Source organism: Diadema antillarum, unplaced genomic scaffold, assembly GCF_040938485.1.
Source record: "Diadema antillarum isolate AM-2024a unplaced genomic scaffold, OU_Dant_1.0 scf00000125, whole genome shotgun sequence".
Taxonomy (NCBI): domain Eukaryota; kingdom Metazoa; phylum Echinodermata; class Echinoidea; order Diadematoida; family Diadematidae; genus Diadema; species Diadema antillarum.
In genome coordinates this window covers 1,483,722-1,509,282 of record NW_027271014.1, presented here as the reverse complement: position 1 = coordinate 1,509,282, position 25,561 = coordinate 1,483,722, and the positions used below count along the sequence as shown (strand labels likewise).

The window sequence follows — 25,561 nt, the reverse complement described above, 5'->3', positions numbered from 1 at the left end:
AATGGAAAATGCAATACTCAAATGAATATAGTAATGTTACTCCGTTGGAACCCTAACAAAACTGCGGCGTCATAAAATGGACATGTTTCATTAACATCACATAGCTTCTGCAGAACTCATGAAAACATGAATTTTCTCGGCCCCTGCAACAACAGGCTTGCCCCACGTAACACGGCAAAACAGTCCCTACCAGTTTTGATTAAGATTAGTTCGAAGCATAAACGAACTCTATCATAGCAAATGCTACTAACGTTTGAGGCTTCTTCTTCTTAATATGCCTTGCTTTTATCGAACCAAAACTGAGGATCCTGAATTTCACTATCACCTATATTGGTTTCCCTATGAGAAAGCCTCCACACCATTTTGTACATCTCGATGTGAATTTGAAGAAATTCATGTCACTACTAAATATCGCATGGCCCACGATGAGAGGTATGTGTCAAAATTTCCACTTTTGGAAAATGTTTACTTACTCTGGAAATACGTCTTAGCAACTGCCTCACAACCATTTTTTTCTATAGCCAAGCAAAAAGCCACATTGATGTTGACAGGTTTGCCCTCTCCCACTGGCGACTCCTGTAGTTTTATGTCTTCTTCTACACGCACATAACGCGTCGTCTCCGTCCTCACAATACCCTGTTTGTATACATCTGCCCACTCTTTCAAGTTTGGAGAACATTTCTCCACCAACGCTCTTGTTTCCTCTGCTTTGTAGTCCCCTTGGGTTTCGACGTCTTGCTCCAGAAGGGTCTTCACTAGTTTGTTCTGTTTTGCGGCAATACACCACAAAACATGACTGATATCGTCATCGCAAATCTCATCGCCCTTCTGACGATACTCTGAGGAGGAAAGATTTAGGCGGATGTTAATCTAAAACAAACTTAGAAAATGGACGAATATAGTATTTTGTTACAGTACAAACGTTTGCTAGAAAGGGGACCTTTTGACCGAAGGAAAAAAAAAAGAACAAACACAGACACAGAAACATAATATCTAGAAAAAAAAATAATAGTTTCGGTGAAACCGAATGGGTTTACCGCTCACCTCAGTGTTGTTAATCCACTTTTCAGACGAGTTCCGGAGAAGAATAGAGCAAAACATGGTGGGGGGGGGGTTCTATTGGAGCCGTGGGGTGTACGTCTGTTGTGACAAGGATTGTCGCTCCCGGCTCGGGGGCGACAATCCTTGACGCAGTTGGCGTCAAGGATTGTCGCCCCGTCAAAGATTGTCGTCTGGCGACAATCTGTGACGAGGGCTGGCGGCAAGGATTGTCACCCGCCCTCGAAGCACATTTTGCTGGGTAATATTGTTCTTGACATAGTCATTGAAATACCAACACATAACTTACATGGCTACATCTATGCAAACATGCCATGTAAAAAGTCATGGTGAGGTTTCAAGGAAGTGTGTATGTGCGCGAGCACATGATAATTTAGTGTCCATTTGTGCGTGTGCGTGTGCGTGTGTGTGTGTGTGTGTGTTAGTGTATATGATGGAAGAATCTGTTTATGTCAGCGTGTGTGTTTTGGCTGCGCGTGGGGAAGGATACCTAGTAAGTTGTTGTTGGCATAAACGTATATATTGCATTTTATCAGCAGCTTTGACTTTGATGAGTTTGACGAATTTAGATATCATGAATTCGGAGTGGTGCTTGCGTGCGGGCGGATGCTGCTTTTATGCATACGGTCCATTATGTCTTATGTATCAACATTTGAAAGTCGTTTCATCAGAAAGGAATGTGGTATAGGTTTGGGTTTATGAGTTGGGGGGGGGGGTACATTTCGTTATTGATAAGGTTCGTTATTCTGAAGGCTCTTTAGTCCGAAGGTTCGTTATTCCGAAGGTTCTTTATTCCGAATTTCATTTTCGGATCAACAAACCTTCGGAATAACGCCACAAATATTCGAATTAACGAACCCTTTTTCATTTTCGGATTAACGAATCTCTAGGTATAGGGAATTGTGTGTTTCGGATAAATGAACCTTTGGAAAAACGAACATTCGGAATAACGAACAGCACCCGTGTGTGTGTATGTGTGTAGGTGTGTGTATGCATGTGGGTTGATGAATGTGGGTGTGGGATGATTTAGGTTTTGGTTAATCGGGGGTTGGTGGGTTGGGGACTTGATTTGAAGAAGGATAGTTATAAATGGTATGACAGATTTCGGTAGGATTTAATATTTAGGATAGATTAATATTTGTTTCGGTGGGGGGGGGGGGTGGTCGGGTTTTTTATGACTGATTTCATTTTAGATTTGTATAATGTATTTGTGGTTTTTTTTATGTATATGCCCTTGTAAGTAAGAAGGTAATACATGATTCAAACCAAAATATTCAAGGGATATAGGTTTGGTAGGCCCTATATACATGTCAAAACTTTCTTGTGAAGAAATTGTTAGTAGGGTAGGTCTATAATCGAGTTATCTATGTTGAAGTGAGATTATTTGTGGTATAAATTGACAAATGGATTTGTTTCTGATTCGAATTGCCATTTGTAATATTTTTGTTCATGTTACACCCAGAATGGGTCGATTTATGAATGATTTGAATGAAATCAATTAATATAGAGGGAAAAAAATGTTGAGGTGGTTTATTTGCATTATGAGGATTTGAGTGTTTGTTGGTGTTTGTTTACAATACGTATGTATTGGTGGTGTGCATATGACAAAGAATAGTAATATGGAAGTTATAGTTAAGACTGATGGAAGAATATGACTACAGTGAAAAAATGAACAAAGACAGATAACATTTGGGGAGGGTACCTCCCTCGTATGCCTTTTCTCTCCGTCTCTCTCTCCTAGCCCGCCTCACCGCTGAAATTGACACACCCATACTATTTTTAAATCAACGCTGCTGTGAACTCTATAAACACGTGCTCATACACGTTGAAGGCATTTTCATTGCCACAGTAGTGCCTGCTGCTCAAAAAAGTTTGTTCGCACAAACATCAAAACACAAACACAAACAGACACACGTACGCATACGGGCACACGTATACACACAGACAAACAAACCACTACCACTATACAACCACCACACATGCACAGTTTCTACATATTGTATCATTATACTCCAAACACACACACAGCACATACCATGCAGCCCCCAACAAACACGCACACACACACACACACACATACGCATAACTTACCAGTAATACCCATCCCACCAAAGCATTACACCGGAGCAACCACCCCGAGTCGGGGGCGACAATCTTTGTCGTAACAATTTTTTTTTTTTTTTTTTTTGCCATCATAGATTGTCGCCATCGACGTCAAAAATTGGGAACTGCACAAGCGTCACAGATTGTCGCCAGACGACAATCTTTGGCGGGGCGACAATCCTTGACGCCAACTCCGTCAAGGATTGTCGCCCCGAGCCGGGGGCGACAATCCATGTCGGGGCGACAATCCTTGTCGCAACATACGTCCATTCCTTTGTGTATTCTTTTTCATTGGTAAGAACAAGTATCAAATCTGTAGACTATAGAATAGTCTACAATTTAAAGGAGATTCGTCATACTTTGACTATGGTTTTCGAAATAACAACAAAAAAAAAAATCTCAAACGGTTTATGTTTGTCCATTAGTTGGTCCTGGCTCAAGAGGGCCACCCTTGGTTACGCCACAAAACAACAATTACAACAACAGCAACAATTTTAAAGTAAACTCCTTAATGCACATTGTAGGCCTACTTATACAAGAGGATTTCTCTCTTTCTCTCTCTCTCTCTCTCTCTCTCTCTCAATCTATTTATCTATCTCTTTCACGAGCATCAGGTAACTTGGGAGACCTTAAGTGGGACGTGGTACCCATTTATACAAATATGCAATGCTATCCTCCTAGCTATAATAACAGTCACATTTTTTAAAAGATTTAACCATGACGTGTTATTCAGAAGAAAATGAAAATGCGATGATTGGGCCCAAAATTTGATCCTCACTCTCAGGGACTCCAAAATTTCTTGTCGCCCCGTCTATAGCAAACTGAAAGATACAGTCACAGATGTACTTTATCTTTTCATTTTCTACTTAGATTACTACATAAATTCTACATCTCAATTTATGTCTCAACAAAATATTACAAGATTTGAGGAAAACTTGTTATGCATTGATTGGTCAGTGGTTCTCAATGCAAGTGAGCCTAATGACGCATATGATAAGTTTGTTGATCTGATTGACCACCTCTTCTCTTTACATTTTGCAATAAGACCACAATCTAGATCAACTTTTAAAAAAGATAACACGATCCCCCTGGATATCGAAATTTTTGTTTAGTTCTATCCATTTCTCCCTATGGATGGAGTTTCCTCTTTGCTTGGTAATGACCTTGCAGGAGGTCGAGTGAGTGTTCTTCCGGTTGCTTCTGAAGTCCCAGTGTACGAGCAGGAAACCGAAAAACTTGTCGATGAATTCCCGGAAGTATTTCCAACATGTGCTATCACCAGGTTTCGAGCAAGTGAAGCAGAGCGTGAGAGAAAGGAGTCTGAAAGTGAAATTTCTCTTGACACATTCTTTGGGAAGGTGATTAGTGAAGGTGAAAGAGAACAAAGTTGGGAAGAAGGTGTGTTCAGTTAGCAAGCTTTAATCAACGCACAGATAGAAGATGAGGAATTGTTGAAGTTGAGTGAGGGTGCATTGACTGTAGATGAGGCGAACGGAGTGCCAGAATGTTTCTATGTAAATTCTGGTGTTTTGATGAGGAAATGGCGTCCTCCAGATCGTCCCGCAGATGAGTACTGGACGGTTGTCGACCAGATAGTTGTTCCTCCGCCGTATAGAAAGGATATTCTACATCTTGCACATGAAATTCCACTGGCCGGACACATGGGTGTCAAGAAGACTTTGTGTAGAATCAGAACTCACTTCTTCTGGCCCAAGATGAGAAAGGATGTGTCTGAATTTTGTTGAACATGTCATGAATGTCAAGTGGTAGGAAAACCACAACATGCCATTAGACCTGCGCCGTTGATTCCTATTCCGGCTTTTGAGGAGCCATTTAGCCGTGTGATGGTAGACTGCGTTGGTCCATTGCCGAAGTCCAAGTCGGGATGTCAGTATTTATTGACTGTGATGGATGTTTCCACGAGATACGCAGAAGCATTTTCGTTGAGGAGCATAACTGCTAAGACAGTTCTGGATGCCTTGTTGACTTTCTTTACTAGGTACGGGCTACCAAAAGAAATTCAGTCGGATCAAGGTAGCAATTTCATGCATATCACCCGCAATCACAGAGGGTCTTAGAAATTTGCCATCAGACGCTAAAAACGATGTTGAAGGTCTGCTGTCAGGATAATCCTAGGGACTGGGATAAAGGTATCCCTTTTCTTCTCCTCACTGCTTGTGAAGTGCCTAATGAATCCATTGGATTCTCCCCCTTTAAGGTGGTGTTTGGGCATGAGCCAAGAGGGCCCCTGAAAGTTGTGAAGGAGCAGCTGTTGTCTGATGAGGAAGACAAAGATTCCAATGCCTTAGACTACATCTCCATGTTCAGAGAGCGTCTTGTGAGAGCGAATGAAGTGGAGAGAGAACACTTGAGGTCTTCGCAACAGACAATGACGGAAATCTTTGACCGAAAGGCAAAGAGTCGTCTGTTTGAGGTGGGAGACAAAGTCTTGGTTCTGCTTCCATTGCCAGGAGATGCATTGAAGGCTAAATTCAGTGGTCCCTATGTAGTAGAGAGGAAGCTTGGAAAGGAGACTTATGTGGTGACCATGCCTGACCGTAGAAAAACCAATGGAGTGTGTCACGTTAATTTTTTTAAGAAATGCCATGAACGTGTAGAAGACGTAGGTGCAGTTGTGAGTGAGAATGTCCTACAAAGTGCTGGGAAAAGTGCAGAAGAGTTTGAACATGATGCTCCAGATTCAGGAATGATTCCGCGAGTAGAGAACTCAAAGACACTAGAAAATCCAGAGTTACTGCTCAGTCATTTGTCTGATTCGGAGAGGCAAGATGTTGTCGACATCTTCCAGGAATTTCTGGAGGTTTGCAGTGATAAATTGGGCTGTGCGAAAGACACTATTCATACAGTAGATGTTGGTGAAAATGCACCCATAAAGCAGCATCCATATCGGATTCTTCCTGCTAAGAGAGAACAGGTGGATAGGGGGATAGATTTCATGCTTGCAAATGGAATCATAGAGCCCAGTAACTCAAACTGGAGTTCCCCAGTAGTGCTAGTCCCAAAGTCAGACGGAACGTCCAGGTCTTGTATAGATTACCGGAAGGTCAATACCATAACCAAGACTGATTCGATTCCGCTTCCTTTGATTGAGGAATGTATTGATCGGGCAGGAAGTGCTGAGTATGTCAGCAAATTGGATTTGATGAAAGGGTATTGGCAGGTACCATTAGACAGAGATGCAAGAGAGATTTCGGCGTTTGTCACGCCCTCCGGTTTATACCAGTGTCGTGTCATGCCCTTCGGAATGAAAAATTTCCCCTTCACTTTTCAACGGATGATGAATCGAGTTATTGCTGGTCATGATAACTGTGTTGTCTATATAGACGATGTGTTGGTTTTCAGCAATACGTTGGAGGAGCATGTTGCTCATCTTCGAGAGCTGTTCCGGAGGTTGTCACATGCAGGACTCGTGGTGAATCTGGCCAAATGCGAGTTTGGAAAAGCTTGTATGACCTACTTAGGTCACAAGGTAGGCCGAGGTACCGTCGCACCACGAGATGCCAAGGCCCGAGCCATTGTGGACTTCCCAGTAGCGGCATCGAAATGGGAGCTTCAGCGCTTTTTGGGAATGTGCGGATTCTACCGGAGATTCGTTCCCAACTTCAGTCACTTGGTGGTGCCCTTGACGGACCTGTTGAAAAGGGGTACAACGTTCCAGTGGTCGGCGAGCTGCCAGGGTGCGTTCCGGAAACTGAAGGCCGTCCTCATGAACGATCCCGTGCTCATCGCACCAAACTTCGAGAGGAGCTTCCAGCTGGCTACGGATGCTAGTGAACGAGGAGTAGGAGCCGTGCTACTTCAGGACGACGGCAACGGACACAGCAAACCCGTGTGTTTCTTCTCCAAAAGAACTGAATTGCCATCAGCAAAGGTTTTCAACTGTGGAGAAGGAATGTTTCAGTGTCGTTCTAGCTGCGCAACATTTCGAAGCGTATTTGGACGGTGGAAGAGACTTCGTGGTGTACACTGACCATAACCCATTGACATTCTTAGAACGCTTCAAGCACAAAAATCAGCGTCTCTTCCGTTGGAGTTTGATTCTCCAGCATTACCCACTGAGAATTGTGCACACAGCAGGAAAGGACAACAAATTAGCAGACGCTTTGTCGCGAGCTTGATAATGTTGCCGAACGATAACAATCTCAAATCTACAGTGAAACCTACATCAAGCAGAACATTTCAAACAAGACTCAAAACAGACAAGAAACTGATGTTGATTTTTTTTTATATGAAAGCGTATACATGTGTTTATGTATTCTCGTTCAGTTTTCTTCCTTTCCCAAGGATCTGTGGAGGAAGAAATTGTATTTATGCTAATCATGTTTGTTTTAAACGAAAACAGTATATGTGAGTGATGCTAGGAAGTATGAGGAAGTACCTAATATTATGTTTTTATAAGAAGACATCACTTGAAAAATTTCATGATGTGTTACACGCCAAGCATTATATGGTATTTTGAAAACCCAGCATTACAGGAAGCGTCAGGATACAACATTTGTGGTGTGTAAGATTACAGTGAAAGCTGTGCTTCAGTGGCATACTTCTATTTTGATTTCATTCAATGTACCCCAAAGAGTCAAAGGATTCATATTGTTATGTATACCGATACGTTACAGAGTTAATGCTAGCAAATTCAAAAACAGTATAGCAAAACACAACCGGCCAGTCACAGGAAAACTGTTGATCAAATTTTGAGTTTTATGTCAACCGATTTGTGTTAAAGCAACAGAATTTGTGTTGTTTTGTATTAATGAAAAAGTGTTGAGTGACAGTGAGGCATAAAGAAGCCAAGATATAATGTCACTTTTGTAAATCAATAACCTTTATGTGTATATGTATTTCGTTACAGAGTGACAGAGTCACATTTGTGCGTCGAGTATGATCTTGATATTTTCCAGAGTTTGCACATATGTGACCGTGCACCTCAAAACGAACATAAAGTCGCACACACTGATTTTGCGTGAGGACTGAAAATAAGTGAAATGGGTCAACCTAGCTGAACTTGACTTTTTCATATTTACCGAAAGAGCGGGTCTTCTTTTACATTATGCTAAAATTTGGTATCATAAAACGGGCAGGAAAGTGTGTTTTTTTAGCAGTTTATCTCGATCATTTTTGGTAGAATAGTGTGATTAGGTGTGTCTTTAGAATCCCTTTTTCATTTCTGAAAAACCTTGTCCACACTCTTCACTTTCAACTCTAATAACGTTAGAAAAGATAGTGCTACTGCTTTGAAAGCTGGCATTAATTATGGACAGAATGTATTAATGAGGTATGCCTAATTTCAGTTTAATCTGATAATCCCTTCAGTGTTGTTACTCTGGTGTTTTACTTCCTGTTTTTTGTCCCATTCATCGCACAGCCAGCACGGTTTGGTAAAGATTAAGCGCTTGAATAGACACTGTATTTCAGAGCCTCTTTTCTCAGTTCACACTTTTCCTGAGTTTGTGCTTTCTTTCCAATATTTAGATAGGTTTGGAGAGTCAATTTGATTTGAGTTATACATCATTTAAAAGCTTAAAGTCTGCTCTTTCAGAATATACTCTTAACTAAAAATTCATGTCTGGCGACTTTTCGTTTCTTTTGAGGTGCAGGGTCACATATATTATAACATCTTAACTAGTGACAATACGTACATATGTGTGAAGGGACAAAAAGAAATGTCCGGTGGTTAAATTTTTGTTGTTGTTTTGGCTAACTTATGACGCAGAGTTGACATAAGTATAAGTTGACATAAGGATCCGAGATTATGAGGAAGGTGACTCTCACCCGAAATGCTGGAATTTGTAATATAGGAAATTTTTTGTTTAAATTCTACTGCAGTTCATTAGGAACTTGACAAAACAAGAGTCAACGTTACAGTGTATTACGTTCTGGTTGTGTGTTCATGGTCGCATATCTGTTGGTTACAACACAACTTAGTTGCGTAATAATGTGGATTTTGTATTTTCGTTGTATGGCTGGCCTCCACAAATATGTTCACACTCTTTTATTGGGTAATATAGAGGCCGTAGTGTACTTTTTTTGTTGAAAAGGATCAGAACCTATTGTGAACTTCCTGTGTAAATTATTTTTAGCTTTGATTAAGTAATAGACTTTCTCAAGTGTGTATTTCTTTTTTGGGAAAACTACCTGATGTGCTAAAGCCCAATTATAGTGTTGTGTTGCTTTCGGTCTTTTTGGAAGATTATTGTAAGAGTAATCTTTGGTTTATCATGGATAATATGCATGGTGCAGTTTTGATATGGAAGTATATTAAGTTCATTAGAATTATAATTGATGGGTGAAATATATATTATGGTGAATGGTTAAACAAAATGAATACAGGGGGCATGTTACTTGAATACAAAACGTGTCTGAACAGTTGCACATCAATATAATGAAAGGATGACACGTTTTTATGTCATACGATATGACTTTGGATGCAATGTTGTTTGTTGTTTGTTGTTTGTTTTTGTTCTTGTTTTTTTTAACCGGAGTACATCCGTTTTGAAAAAGAATCCGAGTATATTATGATAACAAAAATGAATTTTGGCGTAATGCAGGATTTGTATTGCGCAACTTGCTATGGTTTAATAGATGAAAACTCATGTTTTGTGATCATGGAATTCAAATTTTCATTTTGATATAGTATGTATTCCCTGTGTGTTTGATGTGATCAGATAGACAACTTTACAGAGTGTTATGAATGTGACATTACATGGAAAATTACTGTCACGTTTGTAAAGTTTCGTTCTCGTGTGAACACACTTGAAGATCAATTAATTTGTGTAATGAAAATAATATATATGGAATTTATTGACATTAGAATGAAAATGTATGGTTTTCGATTGTGTCATTGACCGTGTTTCTGACAGCAAGTGCCGTTAGGTCTGAAGTAAGAATATCCATGATTTTGATTATTTTGCAAAACATTGCAGTGTAATCAGGATTAACAATGTTATTGGTTATAAGTTTTTTTTCCCTTTTTCAAAAAAGAATGTAAGGAAACGCCAACAAGATATTGCTTTGCCTAACAGTGTTGTTCGGCAATATGATGTATAGTGTGACAAAATGATATATTGTTTACGGCTGTGTTTTTGACCGTGTTTCTGACGACAATTGCCGTCAGGTCTGAATTGAGAATACCTATAATTTGATTATTTTGCAAATCATTACAGTGTAATCAGGATGAATATTGTTACTGGTTGCAAGTTATTTCCCCTTTATTTTTTTTTCCAAAAAAAAAAAAATATATATATATGGAAATGTTATCAGGATGAATATTCTCACTGGTTACAAGTTATTTCCCCTTTATTTTTTTTTTCCAAAAAAAAATATATATATGGAAATGTCAACAAAGTATTGCTTTGTCTAGCAATAGGATATGTCGTTTAGCAATGTGATGTTATTGTCTAACAATATGATATTGTTTGCGGTTGTGTTTTCGACTGTTTTTCTGACAGCAACTGCCGTCGGGGCTGATGAGGATATCCATATAATTTTGATTATTTTGCAAAACATAACAGTGCAATCAGGATAGATAATTCTACTGGTCATAAGTTTTCTCCTCTATTTTCAAAAAAATATATATACATATATAAGGTAATGCCAACAAAATATTGTTTTGTTTAACAATATGTTATGTTGTGGTATGCTTTAATTGAAAATCCTGTAAAATTAGAGATGAATTGGATTTACGAATTTAGATTTATGTAACTGTTCGGATTTCTTTCTTTTTATTTATTTTTTGTTGGTGTTGGGGAATTACGCAAACTTGATGTTATGATGTAATGAATGATATACATGAATATTGCAGTGATATCTTGTACACGACAATAGTGAATTTCATTTTTTCAGTGCCGAAAGGCTATGCAGTTGCGAGTGTCCCCCCCCCCCCCACCATATTTACACAATGGAACAAAAGATTTCCAGGGGTTCCAACTGATTGTGTCTGTAGTGTGTATTAACTTCATTTGTCTGTGTCATATTTTCAATACATGTGTAATCCTCGTTGGGTTGTACTTTGACCAGTTGAGGAATATATTGCATTTTATAAACGACCCCCCCCCCCATCCATTTTGTTTTTGAGATGATTATTACTACAAGTCTGATCCCCCTCTTAATTGTGACAATTTTTGGAAAAGTTACAAGTTTTTATCCGTACGTTAGATCTTTATCGCTTGTCTGCATATTCATATGCGCACAACTCCTGCGTACTCATCATTCTGCCAAACTGGTGTAATGTGAACTACAGTACTTGCTTGTACAGCAATTGTTCACTTGTACGGTCCCAGTATCGTCTGCACTGAACCGAACCCTTTGCTTATCTGCCTACACTCGCAGCCACGCCCACGTCAAACACACACACGTTAAGACACACACACACACACGCACACGCACACACACACCCAAATCTCACACTCTCAAGCACAATCATACTCTCGCATGTTAAAACACTGCTTACACACGCCATGCATACACACACTACCACTGTTATAATGATGCCATTGGCGGCATTGGTGTGAAAATATGTTTCGTATTCAGACCTGCGGTGTGCTAACAAGTGCCCGAGAAGGTACATTATTGGCCTGGGGTTTTTGGAGCTATTCTGTACTTATCGTATATTATTGATCCGGAAATTGATCGAATGTAATAGCCTAGCCACGTTTGTCCTTGTCTAATGTCGGCTCAAATTTTTGTGTATGTATGTTTTTGCTGTCGTCTCGGAAGCCCACAGAGAGACTGGATTTATTCTTATTATGTTGTGTGTGTTCTATGTCTTTTTCTGTCCATGCTTCTCAGTGTTCTTACTTACCTTGTTCAGCCCTTTCTCGTTTCACGTTCTACGTCTCTTCAGCGATCTTCTGCTTATCATAATTTTGACGTCACCCATGTTCGTAGATTACTCCAGCGTCTTGCCACATCCCGGCGACTGGGTATTTTCTTGTATCGTCCACTTATTCACGACATCCTAGTTTTGTTAATAACGCAGACTTTTAAAAATTCGTCTCGTATTTTTAATTATGGCTAATTTTCTGAATGCTCCATTTCATTCCGTATCGAACGATGATTTTTTTGAATTGTTTAGGAACACAAGCTTAGATTCTGACCCAGTTAGTGGGTTAACCAGTACACGAACCACCCCTTACGATGATTTTGTTACCGATAGCCTGAATACAGCTGCAAATGAATTGCCTCATGATCTTAGTAATGATTTCACTCAAAATATGTTGTGCAATTATATTACAGTGAATCAATGCAAAGATATGATTCATAATTTTTCTGAGGACACGTTTTCTTTGTTACATTTAAATATAAGGAGTTTGAATAAACATTTTGATGATTTAAAATTTCTATTAGAATCTGATGCAAGCCAGTCGCTATCCGTTATCGGATTAAGTGAGACATGGTTAGCTTCCAATACAGAAAATTATTTCGCAATTGAGGGTTATAATTTGTTTGTTAACAATAGGCTTGATAAGAATGGAGAGGGCGTTGCATTGTACATATCACGTTCCTTTGATACTATTGTTCATGAAGATATTTCTAGAATGGACAATGTTGTTGAATCTTTGTTTATAGAAATTCTTATCCCAGGATGTAGAAATCTTATGGTAGGCATTATATACAGACCTCCTAATTCAAACGCCAATGATTTTTTAACTTATTTTTCAGATCTTGATAATGCACACGTTTTCCGAAATAAGGATTGCTTTTTACTCGGTGATTTCAATATTGATTTGCTGAAGTCTGAGCATGATAATATCTCTAGTGATTTTCTTCACACACTTCTGTCCTCGTCCTTTCTTCCTCTTATTTCTAAACCCACACGTGTTACAGATCGCTCTGCCACCCTCATTGACAACTTGTTTTGTAATATTCTACCCCTCCCTGACTCTTTTATAATCCTTTCAGATATGACTGATCATTTTCCAATAATGACTTGTTTTACTCTTAAAACAACAGCTAATATTAAACCTATTTCACCTCTTTTGTTTAGACGTAGAGTTTCACCTGAAAAGTTAGCTAGTTTTGATGTGGCCCTGGAGAATGCTGACTGGTCAGGAGTATTTGGCAGCGATGATGTTAATATATCCTTTTGTAATTTTATGGAAACTTTTAATCATCATTTAGATGATGTAATCCCAAAACAAAGAAATAGAACAGAGTATAAAAAGACACCAAGATTACCTTGGATTTCCAGATCAATTCTTCGTTCAGTTAATAGGAAAAATCGTTTGTATTACAAGTACAAATTGGAAAAAACTGAGCGATCGAAGAATAGATATACATCATATAAAAATACTTTGACAATGATTTTACGTTCTGAAAAGAAAAGATATTACTTTAAGCAATTATCGAAATATAAGTTTGATATGAAAAATACTTGGAAAGTCCTAAAACAGGCCATGAATGTTCCGAGTAAACACTCTGACATTGATAAAATTAAATTGAATGATGAATCGATTAATGATCCTCTTCATATTGCAAATATTTTTAATTCTTATTTTTCAAAAGTAGGCGAAAATTATGCTCAAAACATTCCTGCAACAGATTCTCATTTTACTGAATTTTTAGGTCAGCGTAATTCTGATTCCATATTTTTTATACCAACTAACAGATTTGAAATTATTGATATAATTTCTTCTTTTGAAAATAAACGAAGTTCTGGTTATGATGAGATAGATAATTTCATACTTAAGGGTGTTATTTCCTCGATTGCTGATCCACTTGCTCATATATTTAATCTGTCAATTTTTAATGGTGTGTTCCCTGATAAAATGAAATTAGCTAAAGTAATCCCAATATTTAAGGCAGGCGATAAGTTCGAAGTCAGCAATTATCGCCCAATTTCATTATTATCGTCATTGTCTAAGGTTTTATAAAAACTTATTTACAAGAGAATGATCAATTTTTTGAAGGTACACGACGTTTTTACGAATTTTCAGTTTGGTTTTCGTGAGAAACATAGTACTACGCATGCTCTTTTGCATTTTGTTGATAGAGTTGTTCACGCAATCGATAACCATTCTCATCTAGTTAGTATTTTCTTGGACTTCTCCAAGGCCTTCGACACTATCAATCACGATATTTTACTTTATAAGTTATCGCATTATGGAATACGTGGGAAGGCCTTGGAGTGGTTCAAGAGTTATTTAGTTGATAGAAAACAATTCGTTACAATTAAAAACAATGATTCCGTTGTCAGAGAAGTTAAATGTGGTGTCCCACAGGGAAGTCTCTTAGGGCCGTTATTGTTTATTATTTATATCAATGATTTTTGTCGCGTATCCGACGACCTCTCTTTTATTCATTTTGCAGATGACACTAATGTATTTTTTGCCCATAATGATATTGATTTTCTCGTTCATAAAATTAACATTGAATTGAAAAAAGTGACAAATTGGGTCAGGGCCAATAGGCTATCACTCAATGCTCAAAAAACAAAATATATGCTTTTTAGTAATATTGTTGATAGTTTAAGTACAAATATAGTATTAGATGACTCTCATCTACAAAGAGTCTCACATATCAAATTTTTGGGTGTTATTGTGGATGAAAAACTTTCCTGGAAATCACATGTTGATAATGTCTGCAATATAATTTCACGTAATATAGGCATTGTAAACAGATTGAAATTTCATATTCCACAAAAATCATTACTTATGCTATATTCGTCGTTAATATTGCCTCATCTTAATTATGGAATATTAGTTTGGGGCAACACGCATCAGAATTTATTAGAGAGAGTGTTCCTCTTACAAAAGAAAGCTCTACGTGTTATCTGTTATTCCCCTGTACGTTCTCATACAAATATGTTGTTTGCCTCCAACAAGCTCTTAAAAATTGCAGATTTGTTTTTGTTTAATTTAGGGCAATTTATGTACAAGTATTGTAATAACTTGCTTCCGTCTATTTTTGACTCTATGTTCCTAAAAAATCAATCATTTCATGAATATCCTACTAGGCGTTCCAATGAATTTCACTTACCTTTTTTAAGAACGATTTTTGCTAAAAACACACTTATTTATGTAGGCCCAAATTATTGGAATTCTTTGAATCAAGACATAAAAAACGCTCCATCCATATGTTCTTTGAAGAGGAGACTGAAGTCTTTTTTATTGCAATCGTACGACTCTACAATACCGAATTAACCATTTGGCCTTTTTTCTCAGTTACACTTACCTGCTCACTTTGTCCCCTCTTCAAAGAATTAATGGTATCTTTTTCCTGGATGCTCGCAATGTTGTCACCTATGCCATTTTGCCCATAGCGTCTTGAAGTTGACTTTCCGTATGTGACTCCTGTTCATACGTCCCTCTATTTTCTATTTTCTTGTCTTATTTCAGGCGTCAAAATATTACTTTTCCCCTACAACTATCCTCTTATTCTCTTGGCATGCTTCTGCCGAAGATCGCTGTTTCTGTTGTTCTGTTTCTGTTTCTGTTGTGCATTTTTGTCTGCTATTTTGTCTTCAGTTTGTCAGTCTTGTCCATTCCGTTTGTCTTGTACAACCTTTTTTTTTCAGTAGTTGTCTCGTTGTCTAGTCCTGTTTCATGTTTGTTCGCGTCTATGAAAGTGTATATATGGTAATCTAATTTTTAGTGGGCTTCCAGACTTCTTCCACTTTATTATCTTTTGTATCCAGACTTCTTCCACTTTGTTATCTTTTGTATCTACGATGATTCGATTCCATCAATGTTCTTCTCCAGAGGGGCCCACACACTACAAGCTCTGTCTTTTTAGTGGGTCCCTCCATTTTTCGCACGGTATACATGTACTTCATTTCGATCACTTCTGTTTCTTTTTTACTATACAATGTATGATTACTAAAGGTCCTCAATTATTGTACAGTCTTTTCATTTCACTATGTTCTATTTACCTTGTTCTCTGTTATCAAAAGAAGTGAAACATATGTTATGTCGGAAAATGAAATAAACTTTGAATTGAATTGAAATTGAATTAAGTATAAGATTTATTAGCAAGTACATTGAGTAGATGTACACATGTGTCACTGTGTTTAAATACGATGTTGTTATAATCAAGAGATGTGTGCTATTACCTCATTCAGTGAATCTCCAGTGAAAGTTTGTGTTGGAGAAACAGACATATCTTTGCAACAGTCAGCACAATTTAATGAAGAAAGTGTATTTTGGTTTTCACATTTAAAGATGAAGTGTATGTGTTACAAAAAAAAAATACTATTCATGCCTGAAGTTATGTAAGTTTATTGATCAAGTATGTGAGGATATAATTACAGTCGAGACTACCAGAAAGCAGTCTCAGTCGAACTATCGATACTACTGGAGAAATGATTAATTACTTCTGGTGTAATCTTTCCGGATTATGTGCACCCATATGTGCACCCATTAAAAACAGTTTCACATGTGTATTACTGTAGACACATTGCGTAATTATTGTATTTACATGTTTTGTAGGGGGGGGGGGGCTTGTCAAGTTGTCATATATTGCTCTAAAAGTGGACAATGGATGCCGGAGATAACGGATTCTGATAAGACTCAAAACCAGTAATTATAATGAAAGTAAGCCTTACAACGAAGGTGTTTATAGTCGAAAAGTTACATTCATAACTTTCCTCTTGTTGGGGGGAGGTGTGATGGAGAACAACAGTATGAAACCAGCGGGTGCAGAATAAAAGTGTCCATCAGGGACACGAGAGTTCGAGTTGGTGGTAAACATGGCGTGGACAGCTGTAGTCATTCGGTGTTGTTCCAAGAATGTTATGTCGGTGCATGACATGTGTTTTGTTGGTGCATGACAATAGGTCGAAAAAAATGGAATCAAATTTTTTTGGATTCAGCACCCCCAAAGTGACCAAGATAGCTAAAAAAGAATCAAATTTGGCGCGAAAATCTCAAGGGATCCAATATTTCGACATAGCAGACCGTACTAGATCCTGAAAATGTAGCTTACGAAAGACACACTACGCACGACGGACAAGAATAATCACAAGAGCTCAAAGACTCAAGTCAGCTTTTACCGAATACATCTACAACAAAATCAACAACCATATACAGTCACACGATATCAAATCCTTAAGGAAGTCATACGCACACACACACACTTACACACACACACATGCGGACGTATACACATTCAGCTCACAAACACACATCCCCATCGTCATACAAATCAAAACTAACCTTCTAACTGCTCCTGCAAGGTACTAGAGTTATATTTTTGATATTTTTCGTTAATGAGCTGCTTCCATTGCCTTCCCTCTTTAGTCTTCTCTTTCCATCTACACAGACCGTTATAGATGTCTTTAGGTGGTATCACCAACTGACAGTCATCACTGTCCAGTTCCTTCTCGTCAATGAGGAACTGTCTAAAGAACTCAGCGAGGTCGTTGTTATTGTTCGTTAGTGTACTCATCTCCCATAGCTCAATGTAGGATATTGGCCCTGTGAACGAGAAGTGTATATCAAAGTTTGACACTTTCAGAGTCAAGTAAGTAACAATAAATAACTCTTTCACATCAGTTATGTTAAACAACAATAATTCTGCATGATATCTACCATCCATTGCAAACAGACATTAATCGTTTATTTTTCCTTATTAATACCACATTTATTCGGTCAGGCCGATTAGATCATAGGACGTAAGATTACTGTCGATTGTACAATAGCATGGGATGCATACAAACCGACAGGATTCATGGATAATGTTGACATCAAAATGTATTGAAGGAAAATTGTCATAGGGAGGAAAATCTCACATTTTATAAGGAATTGAATAGTTTGATCGCAAAACAACTTAACTCAATATTTCTTAATTTCAGATATTTGCGATTGAACCTATTGAAGAAAAGAAAAATGAGAACATACGTGATATATTTCATCATAGCTTCAAGAATAATTCTTACTGTGTAACAAGTGAGGTATCTCTGAATATGTCTATTGTGTACTATCTGATGATGTACTTCCTTTAAAATGTTTTTAAAGATGAATCTTAACCCGTTTTGCGGTCAAACTCTTTAAATTGTAAATACTAACAGTAACATGTGATCTCTATCCTTACTCTGTGACTTTGTACGAGACAAGGTAAGCAATGAGTTATAAGCAGTGTGATCGTGTAATCGGACAATAAGGAAAAGTATACAATGATCCGTTAACCGTTATGAAGAGCACATTAACAATTAAAGTCAAAGAACACAAAGAAACTGCGACACTAAAATTCAATAACGCATTTCTCATGGTAAACAAGTAATTAGTGTTATAAATTGCATCATGTCTGCTTACCAGAGTAATTTGATAGGCTGCTTTTCCGGTTTGGCTTTCGCTTCCCTGACAACGGAAATGCATGAGTGTGTAAAATCACATACCACATTGTTTCTAAATAGATTTATACAGATGAATACATTAAGCATTATAGGCAGAATAGGTCTGTGCACATGACTACATGCAGTATCCCAGCATGATAGACCATGCAGGTACCGAGGGGCTACCATGCGATGGAAAGGCATTCTCGAATATATTCGAGAATGCCTGAAAAGAAAAAAAAAAATCTGTTCCTGATCTTGTAGGTAGGCGTACACACATTTAGCAGAAGAATTTCAACTGGAATTATTGAAGTCGAACGTTACCAATGAGCGTACGCTTCGATGTACAATTATCGTTAGCTGACGAACTTGAGCTGTTTTCGAAGGTACCTCTGTGAGCAGCGAATGAAAATCAATTCATTTGGGTCGACTTTCTCTCCACACGCTGGTCTGAATGGGTTTTTAATATAAATTATGATGTACTATAGCAATACTTTCGTCCGTCAGAAGCTAGAAAGTGTTGTTAAAATAACACAATGTTGCGTTTTACGTGAATTTGAAACTAACGTTTGTAATGATAATAGATTTTCTCGGATGGAGAGATCACGTATATTACAATTGCAGCAGAAATACTAATAGATGTTTTCAACAATACCATGTCAAATTCATGTGACTGTCGGGGATTATATCATCATGTGAATAAAATATATCAAACCCTCTGTCTTTTTTTCTTTTTTTTTTTCTGGCATAACATGCAAGTGCGAGAGTACATATAAACTTTACTTCATTTTCGACGAACCTATTTTTTAATCTCTCCAAATTTGATTCTTTCTCTCTCTCCCTCTCTCTCTCTCTCTCTCTCTCTTTCTCTTTAGTTGTTTGTATTTTCCATCCCGTATAGTGTCATCACCTAAAAGGCGTTCTTATATAATGCCTTACCGACCAACATAAAAATATAAAGAAAGATTAGTAAGGTGTAGACTTGTCACTTACATTTACGGATCAAGCAGAAAACGCCAATCAAAACAATGACAATCACAACGATAGCAAAGACAACACCAACAATGAGTCCTGTAAAACAAAAAGGAAATCAGTGAAAAAGGAGGACAGGGAGATATGCAGAAAGTCACAATAAAAATTACACGAAGATTTTTGCATGGTTTAATTGATAACTTCGTGTATGATTAAACTGCCTGAATGCTATTTCAAGGTCTAAAAGTACAACATAATAGATTTGCAGATAACCCCAGAGAAATTGGATTGTTGTAAAGCATGTGATGGGTCTGATTCTTCCAAGTTTAGCACTTCGATGCTCTTGGAACTGCATAATGTGTGAACACAATGAACAAAACTTGGAGGAAGGGATTCCTGACATGCTCTACAAAAGAGCCCCATTTCTCTTTGACCACTGAAGCAATTACATTGCGGAGGTTCCTGTCGTATTCTTTTTTTTTTGTTTTTTTTTTTTTTTGGGGGGGGGGGTCATAAGGTGGTATGGTAATACAAGAGGGCGAAGCCTGTTGCACTGTAAAGTACATTCCATTGCTAGCATACGTGCCTTATAGTTTTCCATTACATGTATATAGCCCTGTACATGTGTGTGCATGAAACCAAAAAATAACAATCTTTTGAACGCTCTTACCACTGTTCAAGTTTTCGGCATCATTGACACAACTTATTGTTGATTGTAAACTGCAAACTACTGCAAACTTATCTTATTTTCTCGTAGATCTTTTTCTCATAAGCGGAGTTTCAGCTATGTTAGTAGTTGTTTTCTTTTTATTGAAACATATTTTCATATCTATGTTTACTTGTTTTTATGACTATTTTGTATATTGTTGCTAACATATACTGTCGTTATTGCATGGTTTCGGTTATCTTTAACATAGTAACAATCACCGGAAATTGCTTACGCATGTCCCTTTGCTGTGTGTGAAGACAAAGTGGAAATAAATAACAACTCAATCAAGAGCGGCATGATTATATTTGTTCTTGCACTCCAGAGAGTGTAATTGTGAAAAACGTAATACACTAATTTGTACAGACTTGATCTCTTTCTCTTCAAATTCTGAGTAACTAATTAGAAATCAATAATAAGAACAGAGAAGAACGCGTATACCTGAATAAACAAAGGAATGCATTTCGATATAAGGGAAATTGAAACATTTCGTCAATATTCAAGTCCCTGAACAAGGTTCAAAATTTCCTACGCATGCCTGTCTCAAACTGCTAAATGTCAATTTTAGTTTTTTACACCTCTAAACGTAGACATGTCTAGCATTTATACTCAGGTACTGACAATCATTCTCGTTGAAAAGTAAAATAATACGACATGAACGACATAGTGAAGCCCTAATTAAGTTAAAAAAAATGAAATACCAATACTGATTCCTTTCGGTTGATTGATCGGCGATTTCGTTGACGCGACTGCGACTGACGAGGTAGGGATTGCAGTCGGAATGGTTACAGATATCCGCTTCACTTCGGAGTGGGTGGACTTTATTTCAGCCACGCATGCAAATGTTCCAGTCAAATCTGGTGTTAGCATTACGGTGGCATAGATGTTCTGTGTTCCATCATTGTTGCTTGCAGTCACAAGATTTTGCTTTTGATTCACTCCATTGTGAAGCCAGTATAAGTTCATCAGCTCCTGCTGCACGTTAACTGCCTGACATTGCAGTGTTGTACCTTTTCCGTTGTAACTAATGGAACAGTCTGAACTCGAACATTCATCGACCGTGAGAAAATCCGGGTCTGGAATGAAATCCAAAACAAACACACTCTTGGTACCATCAGCTAGCCCTAAGAACATGCAAGTAGCATACTGTAAACACTCACGTCATCAATAATATTATGCCAGCGTTACAAGAATTAACTATATGTAGGCCTACGTCATAAGAGATGTAATAAACTTTTTTTTTTCTTGTTAAGTCTCTCAGCACCATTATCCTTCAAATTTTTCGTTCGGACAAGGTTTGTACTATAGTTAAGCAAGTCGATTACATCCACTGACACAAATCATATCAAACTCACGAAGGTAAGGTCTAATTGTTGCAACTATAGAAATGACGATTATTTTGAATTCGAATCGTCATTTCCACTACTCCGGAAATTAGAATAATATTCAAGCTGCTTGATAGCTAGATGCGATCGACCGAGAGATATAGCCTTGCAAACGAATCATTTTGTATATAAATCTTTTCAGGAATACCCTAATGGTTGCCACCTTCATCTTTACAGCCCAGACATAGATTACAAAGTAAGGATATAGTCACTATTTGCATGTATTGATGCATTGCATCTTTATTCAAATTTTATACAATACGAACAAACCTGTGACAGACACATCCGTATAGTTTTGAATAAGGTTGTTCCTGACATCAGCCACTCTGCAGTAATATCGCCCAGCGTTTTCGTTATTGACTGCGTGGATGATCAGCGAGTAATTTGAGTCGATCGTCATCTCTCCACTACGGTAACGGCTACCTTCGGTCACATTCCGATACAAACTAACCAAAAGGGTGACAGAATTTGGAGTAGGTTCTGGAGGCAAGGTCAGGCAAGAGACAAGAGAAAATGAAGGAAAGACTTTTCATACTGCGCCATAGATGATTTCACTTCTACTTACATTTATGAGCACATTAAATGCAAATATAGGCACAAACAGGGAAACTGTTGTTGGAGGAAGGACAGACCTTGTTTTTCTAGAGAGTCGTGTTTTTAGGGAATAGCTTTTAATGATAACAGAAGAAGTATATAGTCCTGTAGAATACGTGCAGTGGTGGACAATTTTATTGTCCTAATAATTGTTTTAGCGGTTCTGTATTCCTCTGAATTAAACCAATGTTCGATTACATAACAAAAAACAAACAAACAAACAAACAGACATTGGATATCTCCTAAAGATAATTTTGTTTCCGCTCGATAATGATAATGCATAGTCGGCATGTTTTGTACTTATGAACGAATATAATGTCATCTGCTTCTCTCCCGGCATTGTTCCAAAAATACAGGTTAATTCTTATTCTTAGAAAAGGGGAAAAAAAACCTTTGATATTGCTCTTCTTTGCTGATGTATGTGTGTTCTTTCCTTGCTGGCTTGCCTTTTTGTTGTTGTTGCAATTTTGTGTGTGCGTGTATGTGTGTGTGTGTGTGTGTGTGTGTGTGTGTGTGTGTGTGTGTTTTAACCAGACTATAGACAAGTTCGAAATTAATTTTGCTTCACATTTTTACTATGATAGTCGGAGACGAAAAGCATGGTTATTTGAAAAAGCTAAGTTGTGCGTGATAGGAGAATGACATGTATCAAATTCGCTTTATGGGTGGGTCAAATCGCCAAAATTCTAACAAAGCGCAAAAAATAGATATATAACACTATTTCTCTCATACAGTGATCACCTCTGAGCCAGTACACTGCCTGTGGCACTACGGAGAACTGACACTTGAGTTTCCCCGGAAGACCTCTTAACAGAACTGAATGGCGATCAACAACCACGACGTCATCTGGAATCTGACAATCTGTTCAACAATTGAACACAAATGACACAATGAACACATTCCAGTTCAAAGTTTATGTTGTTGTACATTGAAGCCTCCATTAACCCCCCTCCTCTTCAGGTTCAATGAAATCAACTCATTCCTGGCAACATTCCTTGTGCCATTTTAAAATTTCCTGGAAATTTTCTTGAAGTTGTGATTTTATATTCTGTATCATATTTTTTGGTTGCTTAAGACCCTATTTGACCAACTTTCACCTGGCTTCTCACAAGCTGTCTTATATGGACATCACATTCATTGAGTGCTTTCTTGATTGCTTTGTACGTAAAGGCACGTAACGAGACACTGCGGATCTGACCTTTCACCTGATTGGCTTTAAATGAAACCAAGATGTTATATATCATTGATCCTTTTCAGCGTTATTTTCATACAGAAAACTACTTATAACATTAACCTTTCCAGAGCTAAAGTCATGATTTCGAGAGGAAAAAGTAGTAGAAAATAACCATAATACAGTCCATACTTTTTTGAAACAAACATGCATGACAACAAATTGAATGTAGTGCAAATTACAACAAACAATTCTAATATCGTTATTACTAAAATAAGAAGACAGAGAAGAACACAACGTGATGTGGACAAATGCCTATTCGTCTGATTATGAACCATCGTATTTTCTATCTTCACATTCTTTCTTTCTCAGTAGCAATGACTACCTTGTTAGCATTTTGTAACTTACCAATTTTTGTACAGATCACCATAAGACATGCAGTGAAGATAGCAACGGTCCTCCGGTAACCCATTTTGTTAAACATTTTCCTAACGACGAAAAGAAAAAACTCAGGAAAGAATAAATAAATAAAACGACCTTTAAGCCCTATGTATCGGGGCCAAGAAATAATAGCGCACTATGCTTACAAGTGCATCGTTCTATTCAAATATGAAGGGTAGAGTAGACCATCTTATATATGTATAGTAAAGAGGGTGCCAAAGAACTTGGGACATAATGCTAATCCAATGTCTACAGAGGGGTCAATATTCTGGTTAAACAATAACATCTGATTGCCGTTATTTATGTTCATCAATGCTTCTATTTTTTCAGTTCTCTCTCTCGCTCTCTCTTTTTCTTTCTTTCTTTCTCTCTCTCTCTCTCTCTCTCTCTCTCTCTCTCGCTTTCCCTCTCCCCTTCAATTCAATCATAACGTTTTACTTTAAGGAGGTTTTGTGCTTCAGCTCCCTTGCCACCCCTTACGAGATATTTATCCGCGTTATAATGTTCCTGGTAATTCCCGTGTTTGGAGTCACTGTATACTTGAATGACATAATTACAACAATTACTAAAGGTATAGGCCTTACCTTGGAGGTAAAGGTATAGGCCTTACCGTGGAGATTAAGGTGATAAGCACCTTGCAAATCACGAAAATTACCAATGTAACAGCGATATTTTGCTCATACATTTTCTCCTCCACATCTATACTACAACATGAAATTTGTATTTGGCAGGCAATACTAGAATTCATGTAAAAATATGTTTACATAAGCCTGAATGATGAATGATTGTTCAAATGACACGAAAACTGTTTTTTCTGTATAATCAATTGACGTCATATTCCAAAGTTACCATGAACTTCATTCAAGTGAATACTGATGCCTCCTTTTATTTCTTAATCTTTATTACTATTTTGAAACAAAATGTTCTATATAGGTGCGGTAATCTAGTCCCATTGACATAAAGATACATTAGGATTTAATAGTCAAACACTAGATGATATCCAGAAGTAGGAGAAATCTCTCGTACTATACATAATTATGTATATATATATATATATATATATATATATATATATATATATATATGTATATATATGCTGTACACACATATATTACGACTTTCCATTATAAATGGTGCTAAATCAATTTTCCATCAGATTCGGATTTTTGACCCAAAAAAAAAAATTATATAATCATCTTTAGCTCATAGATAGGCACCTTTCTCTGTGAAGAGTGCACATTTAGGGTATTGTACCAATCTCTTTTACAGACAAAAATACATTAATCTTTCTTCAACCGTATATAATAATTGATATTTGATTCACCACTTCTCCTTGTGCGACATAAAAATACAGTGCTAACACAGCACAAGATTGTGATTCAACACCCTTCGAACTTATTCAATCGTTTAGTTTCTCGCGTTGATCAGCTAGCTAATATTCCTTTCAAAATTTTGTAGGACATATCTGCGAATTCAGCATCATCTACTCCATCGTTCAAACTCATATTCGTTCTCTTGCGAGACTCTGTAATTGTAGATATACATCGGTGAATATCAACATGCAATGCTGTCAAATCTAAAATTTCATTTTGTCAAGAGTGTTGTTAACCTATCCTTTTGCTTGTAGATAATATTCGAAGTACCACCATTACAGAAGGAAGTCCGGAAAAAAAGAAAGAAAGAAAGAAAGAAAGAAGGAAAGAAAGAGAAAGAAGAAGAAAGAAAGATATAGAAGAAGGGTTAAAAAGGAGACCCATTGGAGTCGCCCATCTCTTGAGTATCACAAGTTAACCTTCCACATTAAAGCTAGTATCACTAGCTTCATTCTGCGTATGATTGTGATA

The 25,561-nt window shown here is 37.5% G+C and overlaps 1 protein-coding gene across 1 annotated transcript in view; it reads right to left on the bottom strand.

Moving 5' to 3' along the window:
- LOC139720274 (uncharacterized) overlaps nucleotides 1–24,287 on the bottom strand; it is a 162,810-nt gene extending 138,523 nt beyond the window's left edge. Inside the window, exons 1-8 of the mRNA XM_071631633.1 lie at nucleotides 23,685–24,287; nucleotides 22,847–22,966; nucleotides 21,782–21,991; nucleotides 20,828–21,202; nucleotides 19,442–19,519; nucleotides 18,429–18,473; nucleotides 17,331–17,591; nucleotides 474–839 (exon numbers count right to left, since the gene is read on the bottom strand). Of these exons, the coding sequence (XP_071487734.1) occupies nucleotides 474–839; nucleotides 17,331–17,591; nucleotides 18,429–18,473; nucleotides 19,442–19,519; nucleotides 20,828–21,202; nucleotides 21,782–21,991; nucleotides 22,847–22,966; nucleotides 23,685–23,760 (1,531 nt within the window). The 5' untranslated portion in view covers nucleotides 23,761–24,287. The remainder of the gene's footprint in view (nucleotides 1–473; nucleotides 840–17,330; nucleotides 17,592–18,428; nucleotides 18,474–19,441; nucleotides 19,520–20,827; nucleotides 21,203–21,781; nucleotides 21,992–22,846; nucleotides 22,967–23,684) is intronic.
- Nucleotides 24,288–25,561: the final 1,274 nt, after the last annotated feature.